Genomic DNA, 9,185 nt, shown 5'->3' with positions numbered 1-9,185 from the left:
CTGAAGTGAGTCTCTTGTAGGCAGCATTTAGATGGTTCTTGTTTTTATCCATTCAGCCACCCTTGACTTTTGATTGGAGAATTTAGTCCATTTACACTTAATTATTGATAGGTGTGTACTTATTGCTATTTTGTTAATTGTTTTCAAGTTTTTTTTTGCAGTTATTCTCTGTTCCTTTCTTCTTCTCTCACTCTCTTCTTTTGTGATCTGATGATTTTCTTTAGTATTATATTTGGATTCCTTTATTGTTATTTTTTGTACACCTATTAAAGGTTTTGGTTTGTGATTACCATGAGGTTCATGTGTAACAACTTATGCATGTCTATTTCATTTGATGGTCACTTAAGTTCAAACTCATTCTAAAAACACATTTTTACTCCCTCACTAACTTTCATGTTTTTGATATCATATTTTACATCTTTTTGTGTATCCCTTAACTAATTTTTGTAGTTTTTTAGTTTATTTTACTACTTTGTCTTTTAACCTCCATGATAGCTTTGTAAGTGGCTGATCGTCTACCTTTATTATATGTTTGCTTTTATCAGTGAGATTTTTCCTTTAATGTGTTTTCTTATTTCTAGTTATGGCCTTTTCTTTTCCTCTAAAAGAAGTCCCTTTAACATTTCTTATAAGGCCAGGTTAGCAGTGATAAAGTCCTTTAGCTTTTGCTCATCTGGGAAACTCTTTATCTCTCCTCAAACGTCAGTGATAACCTTACTGGGTAGAGTAATATTGGATGTAATTTTTTTCCTTTCAGAACTTTGATATGTCATACCACTCCTTTCTGGTCTATAAAGTTTCTGCTGAAAAAATCAACTGATAATCTTATGAGAGTTCTGTTGTATGTAACTGGTTGTTTTCATCTTGCTGCCTTTAAGATTCTCTCTTTATCTTTAACTTTTGACATTTTAATTATAATGTGTCTTTGTATGGGTCTCTTTGAGCTCATCTTGTTTGGGACTCTGTGCTTCCTAGACTTGGATGTCTGTTTTCTTTGCCAGGTTAGAATAGTTTTCAGCCATTATTTCTTCAAATACATTTTCTGTCTCTTTCTCTCTCTCTCCTCCTTCTGAGACTCCTATAATGCAAATATTATTCTGCTTGATGTTGTCCAAAAGATCCCTTGTATTATCCTCATTTTGTTAAATTCTATTTTTTTTTTTGTCTTCCAAATGGGTGATTTCTACTATCTTGTCTTCCAGATCACTGAGCTGTTCTTCTGCATCACCTAATCTTCTGTTGATTTCATCTAGTGTATTTTTCATTTCAGTTCTTGTATTCTTCAGCTCTGATTGGTTCTTTTTATATTTTCTGTGTCTTTTTGAAGTTCTCACTATGTTTATCCATTCCCCTCTTCATTTTGCCCGAATTCTTTGTGCTTGTTTCTGTGTATTAGGTAGATCAGTTACAGATCCTGATCTTGAAGGAGTGGCCTTATGTAGAAGGTTTCCTGTGGGGCTCAGAAGAGTAATCTCTTCTGGTCACCAGAGCCAGGTGATCCATGGGTGTCCCCTGTGGGCTGCATGTACCTTCTTATTGTAATAGTACCACAGGAGCTGCAGGTACATTGGTGGAGGGGGCTGGCCCCAGTGTGACTGGCTATAGGGCCCAGCTGTGTGCTGGTGATCAGGTCTGAGATCCTGGGACAGGAACCACTTTGGGAGGGCAGTGCTGGTCCAGGCTGAAGCCACCTGTTGTATGTGGTGGCTTGGGACCTGCCTTGGAGGGGCATCACCAAGGCAGCCACTTTTGGGGGTACTAGTTGAGGTGGGTAGTTTGCATGGGGTGGGTCTGCAGGGGAACACTGAGGTGGGGCGAGCAGTGCTAGCAAGGTAGATGGCAAATGTTAGAAGTGGTGCCTGCCTGCACTAGGCCAGCTAGGTCGAGGGAGAATAAAAAGAAAAGGGTGCCCACTAGTGCTTTGAGAAAGTTCCAACAGATCCCGGCCCCTAAGCACTTGCCCTAAAATTAGTCAGTGAATCTCTTTCACATATGGCCCAAGTGCTTTTCAAGTTGCTTTCTCTGCAATAGGAGTTTGAGCAAGTGAGTTTTGTGTGAGCCCTTTAAGAGCAAAGTCTTGGTTTCCTATAGCCCTCCAGCTTTCCCAGACATAAGCCCTGCTGGTTTTCAAAGCCAGAAGTTATGAGAGCTCACCTTCCTGGTGCAGGTCTTGCACCATAGGGCTGGGGTGCCTGTTGTGGGGCTTGAACCCCTCATTCCTTAAGGAGGACCTCTGAGTTTGTGATCCCCTCCTGCTTGTGGGGCACTGTGTGGAAATATGTATTCTGACTAGACCACATCTCTGGCTCTCCTACCCATCTTGATGTAGTTTTTTCTTTATAATTGTAGTTGTAGGAATGCTGTTCTGCTGGTCTTCAGGTCATTCTCAGAGAGTCGTTCTATATGTACTTGTAGTTTGGTGTGTCCATGGAGGAGGTAAACTCAGGGTCTTCCTACTCTGCCATCTTGATCCCACCTTCACTTGAGCATTCTTTTGCAAAAACTGTGGGAATTTGATACAACATAAGGGAAGTTCAGATGTGGAAATTGCTCATGATTTAGGGATAAACTGAAAAAAAATATGTTAAAATAGACCTATGAATATAAACACAGGGATCCTTTCTTAAGTGCATTTGCTTTATTTAATTCAATCTTAATGGAGTGGTCAAGGAGAATACAGCGTATTAATTTTTTCCCACAGAGCTGGAGAGATAACATGAGGCATTTTTGGTGTGAAACTTATTTATAGGTTTGCTGGCTGCTTCTGTTGGCGGGCTTGATACCATCATCTTACTTTATCAAAAATTTTATTTATGACCTCTTTCCCACCCTCCAATTCACTCAGTGCATTTGCTTTAATCCTTGCTGAGCTTGAACTCAGACATTAGCCTCTGAAGTACATGATGCGATCTTTTGGGTGGCATCTATGTGGTCACTCTTCTTTCCTACGCCTGGGCAGCCATAGTTCAGATTCGGTCTAAGAATTTTTCTCCAAGTGTGCCGGGGTTACCACTTCCAGTCTGTCAGTACTGGCACAAAACATGAAATTGTTTGCCCTTCCTGCCCTGGGGCCTCTCATATGTTTACTTTTCTGCTGATCCAGACTCAGAGTGAATAAAATGTGGCAAAATATGCCTTTGGCATATGGATTATTTTGAGCTGATTATTTTGAGGAAGATCAGCCACAGGAGGTGCTCTGAACATAGAGTAGAGGTTACCCTTTTGTAAGGAAATTTACATTTATAAAAGAAATCTCAGTTTGTAAACGCGTCTCTCTCTCTTTACCAGGAAGAGAAGGATCACGAGAAACACTCATCCGTGGAGAAGGCACTGACTTAAATCTGCATAACTAACCTTACTCTTGTTTACCGTGTTTTTCCTGGTCACCTCCCCATAACTGGTTTCCTCCACACCTTTTATTTCTTCAATTTAGCTAACGAGGATTGTATTTAAGTCTGAATTCTAAGCCACCTCTTTGAGAGTTTCCCCTGGTATACATGTTAATAACTTCCGTTTGTTTTTCTCTTGTTAATCTGTCTTTTGTTACAAGAGCCCCAGCCCCTTAGAAGGGTAAAAGGAACATTATTTTTTTCCTCGCCTACATAAGAATCTTCATCCTTCTCTACTTTCCCTTTCTCTTTCAGGGCTGCAGGATAGCCCACAATTCAGACTCCCTAACTTCTAATGTACTCGAGACTCTGCTTAGAGATTGTCTGATTTATTTCCTAGCATTCCCTAATTGCTAATCCATAACATTTCTCTATATTCCATGACAACATCTGTGAGTCCTTTCCTTGTACTTTGTAAAAAAAAGTTCCTTCTATGTGTATAATATTATGTCCTATATTAATTTTTTGGTCTGCCTATCTTTTCTCATTTGTAAAGACTTTGAAGATAAGGAATTGGTCTTACTCGTTGTCATTTGTGTCACAGTCCCTAAGAAATGCAAAGAACTCTCAGCACATAAATGGCTCTATAACCCTGCACTAAGAGACTTGACCAAACTTTAACGTGGTTTCTAGCAGCCTAAGGTCAATGTCCCTGGGAAAACACAGCCCCGTTTTGAGTCCCAATCTGGAAAGGCTCAGAGCTGCCAAAAGAATTTACTGTTTGTTCTGCTTAACACATGAAAATAGGCCCCTTACCTCCCTTACTTAGAGCATTTACTAAAAAGGGCTTACAATTGTGAATCCTTTCTTTGTCCCTTTGAAATGTATGTGTATCTTCTACACTCAGGAATGTCTTTCTCAGGCACCTGAAAACCATCAGGAAGGACAGAGTCTCTGTCTTCTGTCTCTGTAGGAGTATAGAATCCTAACTTTGAAAATTGTCTGCTAGTAGACACAGCTGGCCTAATCACAATTACACTGAGGTAGTCTCTGTAATATTTCACTTCTTTGACTCTACCTGATCCCCCACTCACTCTCCCTCCATACTCCTTCATTCTCCCTTTAAAACTCCCAGTCATTTCTGCACATATTGGAATAGAGCTCAGTTCTTTCCCCTACTGAGACTAGTTACTGAATAAGATCTGTTTTCACCACCTTAACTAATGTCCAGTTTTGTTTGCCTTTGACACCCTAGCATAGGCTGTGTTTGATAAATATTTGACAGCTTATTGTGGAATGTGAGGACATGTTGGCAAGGCCAGTTTGGAGTATCAGTGTGTAAGGTCTGTGCATCATGCATGCATTCATTCACTTGTTCATGTATTTGTTTATTAATCATGTCCCAGGAGCTGCAGTGTGCCGCATGTTTACAGAAGCTTCACAAAGGGCTTGAAGACAAAAGACTCCTAGAAACAAACTGTCCCACCAAAACACTTTGTTCAATATTGTTGTGTATGGAGGGGTTGATGGAAATTGGGCAGGTTGACTGATTAAATTGCAAGGGTGTTTTATGGCATTAGAAAATTTAATATATTCTTTAAAGTTCAATGAAAGATTGTAAAACTCTCATTTTTAAAAATGATTTCATGAAATAGATACCAAGTGAGGAGAGATTTTTTTTTTTTGCACATGCTTTCTAGTTTTACAGTTTCACGAGATTTTTTTTTTTTGGTTGGTTTAGTATCTGCTGTTTAATGTTGTGTTGAAAATAGACTCGAGAGAACCTCATTTTAACCTTGCAGAATGAGTTGCAGGTGTTTTCCTTATTTCCTTGCCCAAATATCAAGTTTAAAGAATTCCAGCCTTGTAATTATATGGCAATACTACACAAGGTGCTGATTATCTGCATTTGATTCACTAATTATATTGTCTCTCCTCCTTCCTCACCTAAAGGTTACATTTACATAAAAGATATTCAAGGATAACACTTTATCATCAAAGCAGCTTGTGCCCTTGGCATTTAAACTACAAGCTGTAATAAAGAAGGACTAATCTGAGAGACATCTCAGTGATGCTGGATACAGGCTTTTGACACTGTCATAAAATCATCTTCATTATGTAGCTGTAAAATTCTAATGTCTCAATTACCACATATTACAAACCTCCACTCACACCCTTTCTTTCCACCCTGTCTTCTGTAATCCCCCTCCCTAAGGGAAAGAGTTGGAAGAATTACACCAAACTTTTGTGCAGTTCCCAAACTGAACTGTGTATTAGAATCACGTGAGAGATTTACACACACACACATGCACACACACACACACACTCACAGAGAGATGAATTTTGTAATTCAAAGTAGGGGCCTAGAAATTTGGGTTTTTAAAGCTTCCCAGGTTTTGTTTTTAATGCAAGCCAGGATTGGAAAACAATGGCCTACTTAACAGTGATGCAAGTTATGCAGCAACTGTACCAAAGGAGGGGTTTTATAATCATACACAAATAGTATTCCAGAATCCAAGGACTCCTGAAAAGATAAGGTAGCACTTTTTTTTTCAGTTGGATTTATGCCACAAATTGTTCTAAAGCACCAGGAGATAGAAATACAGTGTAAAAGAAAGACACCATTTCCTAAGTAAAAGGGACAGCCAACCTTTTAACAAGATTTTATGTCTGATCTTACATTTTTCTCAGGGGTACATCATTGCATAGTTTACCACTATAGGTAACTCGAGTCGATCCTACTAGAGGCCACCTAAAGAGCCATGTAGATGCACCTCAGGAGTGTCCCATCAAAGGACCAGAAATTTGGAGTATTTATCCACTGGGAGCAATTCCAGGCTGACTGAGGGATGCCCCTGAAGGCATTAAATCTCAGTCCTTGGGGGATGCCTTATCTTGAACCAGGCAAGCTACAGTGGTGCCTGAGGAAGTCTCCACAGAGAAGCAGAGGTGTGGGCTGAGGGAGTATGTAGCATAGCATCCAACATCTGTGACAGTATTGAAAGCCTAACTTTTTAAATTGATGTATAGCTGATGTAGACTATTTAGTGTCAGGTGGACAACATAGTGATTCAACATTTAAATACGTAAAGGATGGTCACCATGATAAGTCTAGTAACTATTTGTCACCATACAAAATCACTAGAGTATTATTGACAATATTCCTTATGCTTTATATTTAATCGCTGTAACATATTTATTTTATACCTTGAAGTTTATACCTCTTAATCTCCTTCACCTATTCACTCAACCCCCCAAACCCCTCCCATCTGGCAACCAGTTTGATCTCTGTCTATAAGTCTGTATCTGTTCTGTTTTGTTTGTTTAGTTTTTTAGATTCCACATATACGTGAAATCATATGGTATTCATCTTTCTCTGTAGGACGTATTTCTTTTTTTTTAATGATTACCTGTTTATATGGCATTACATTTATTACATATTTTAAATCTATAATCAACAGAATTAACAAACTCACTTTGTGACCAAGCTTTTACAAAATGATTTTGTCCTATGCCTGACTAGTATTACTTAGCATTTATGTACTGTTATCTTATAACTTAACATCACACCTATACAGCAAGAGGATCATATTACGGCTTTAAACCATTAATGTGGAAACATATAAAGTTAAGTAGCCTCCTCACAAGTCACATGTACTAAGTAAATCAGTACTAGAGTTAGGATTAAAATTCAGAATTCTTAGTCTGCTAGTTCTACCCAAATCCTATGATATTTTTCATGTTGGTTCTTTTTCGTATTACTGAAATCATTTGTGAAATCATAAGCACTGATCTGTCATTATATAAAAGAATTAAGTAAGGGATTATCTTAGAAGAGTTTATTAGGGAGAATAAAGTATGGACTCTTCAAAATACAGGAAATGATTATATGGGAAATGCCATATTATTTTTCATTTCATTTCAGGAAGGATGAAGGGAAATAAGGAGAAAATTGGGAAGAAATGAAATTAGAAGTTACAAGTGCCTAGGCACATAGAACTGAAGGGGGTCTTAAATAACCTCTAGAGGATTTAATACTTAGAATATCTAGATTAATTCCAAAGCTGTTTCCAAATGGACAGAATTTAGTACAAGGCAAAGTAGTCGTATTCTCTTTCCTCTCTTGAAGTAGGTTATTTCCTTAGGTACTTAAAGATACCTTATCTAAAATATAGTCCCTTGGCACAGAGAGCCCAAGGACAGTCCTCTAAGCAAATTACTAATACACTTCATTCTAATAGTTTAAGATTTTTTTTCTAATTTATTTATTTTTGGCTGCATTGGGTCTTCGTTACTGTGCAGGGGCTTTCTCTAGTTGTGGCAAGTGGGGGCTACTCTTCGTTGCGGTGCAAGGGCTTCTCATTGCGGTGGCTTCTCTTGTTGCGGAGCACAGGGTCTAGGTGCGTGGGTTTCAGTAGTTCAGTCGTTGTGGCACGTGGGCTCAGTAGTTGTGGCTCACGGGCTCTAGAGTGCAGGCTCAGTAGTTGTGATGCACAGGCTTAGTTGCTCTGCGGCATGTGGGATCTTCCCAGACCAGGGCTCAAACCCGTGTCCCCTGCATTGGCAAGCGGATTCTCTTTTTTTTTTTTAATAAATTTATTTATTTATTTATTTTTGGCTATGTTGGGTCTTTCTTGCTGGGCGCAGGCTTTCTCTAGTTGCAGCGAATGAGGGCTACTCTCCATTGTGGTGCACGGGCTTCTCATTGCAGTGGCTTCTCTTGTTGCAGAGCATGGGCTCTACGTGCGTGGGTTTCAGTAGTTGTGGCACATGGGCTCAGTAGTCATGGCGCACGGGCTTAGTTGCTCTGCGGCATGTTGGATCTTCCCAGACCAGGGCTCGAACCCATGTCCCTTGTAGTGCGGAGATCGCAGATATGTTGAACAAACAGTCTTTGATACGTGACTGGCCGACCCAAAGTCTATTACTTTAACCCTGTACGGCTGTCGAACAGGATCCACCAACATAATATTCTCTGGTTTGAGGTCTGCGTGAATTAAAGCAAGACTTTTCCATTTTTTCAGCGCAGTGGCCACTTGCTGAAGAATGGGTCGAATTACTTTTAGTGACAGAGGACTGAACTTATTTTGTTTCAGAAAGTCATACAAGTTTTGTTCCAGCATCTCAAAGACTAAACAAGTATGGTTACGGTGCTGAAAGCATTCATAAGCTCGTACAAAGTTATATTCAACAGCATTTTCAGTACTGAGCCTTGCTAATATGTTCACTTCTATCTAACCTTGACGTGCATAAGAAGGGCGGTCCTTCAAAATTTTGATTGCTGCAATTTCATTTGTCCCTTTTTTCCAGCATTTCACTACCTGGCCAAAAGCGCCTCCACCAAGAGAATCAAGGACTTCATAAGTATTTTTCATGGAGCATAAAACTTCATGCTGTACTAATTGATAGTCCCCTTCTCCAGTGGTACAATTCTGTTTTGTTCCTGTGGTAGTTGTCACAACTGTCACTGGATTTCCCATGTTGGTTTGCAACATTGCAGGAAGTATGGACGACTCATCGACAATCTGCATTGCGCTATGATTATCCAACTCCTCACTCTTGCGCTTCAATCCACATCTCTGGGGGCCTTCTAGGAAATTTAACCTGCATCGCCACATCCCAGTCTGAGATGCCTCCACTTGAGTTTGCTGCTCCTGAGCTGCTATAACCTTTGTAGCACCCGCAGTGCTTTTTTTTTTTAACATCTTTATTGGAGTATAATCGCTTTACAGTGGTGTGTTAGTTTCTGCTTTATAACAAAGTGAATCAGCTATACATATATCCCCATATCCCCTCCCTCTTGCATCTCCCTCCCATCCTCCCTATCCCACCCCTCTAGGTGGTCACAAAGCACCA

At 39.7% G+C, this 9,185-nt stretch overlaps 1 protein-coding gene across 1 annotated transcript; it reads right to left on the bottom strand.

Annotated features, from left to right (window-relative positions):
* Window positions 1-3,908: 3,908 nt before the first annotated feature.
* LOC118882320 (homeodomain-interacting protein kinase 3-like) lies at window positions 3,909-8,947 on the bottom strand. Its single transcript, XM_036827911.1, is given in 2 exon segments — window positions 3,909-3,936; window positions 8,175-8,947. Coding segments are annotated over 2 exon segments (801 nt in total).
* Window positions 8,948-9,185: the final 238 nt, after the last annotated feature.

This window comes from Balaenoptera musculus, chromosome 1 (genome assembly GCF_009873245.2).
Source record: "Balaenoptera musculus isolate JJ_BM4_2016_0621 chromosome 1, mBalMus1.pri.v3, whole genome shotgun sequence".
Taxonomy (NCBI): Eukaryota; Metazoa; Chordata; class Mammalia; order Artiodactyla; family Balaenopteridae; genus Balaenoptera; species Balaenoptera musculus.
This window is presented reverse-complemented; position numbering and strand designations above follow the sequence as displayed.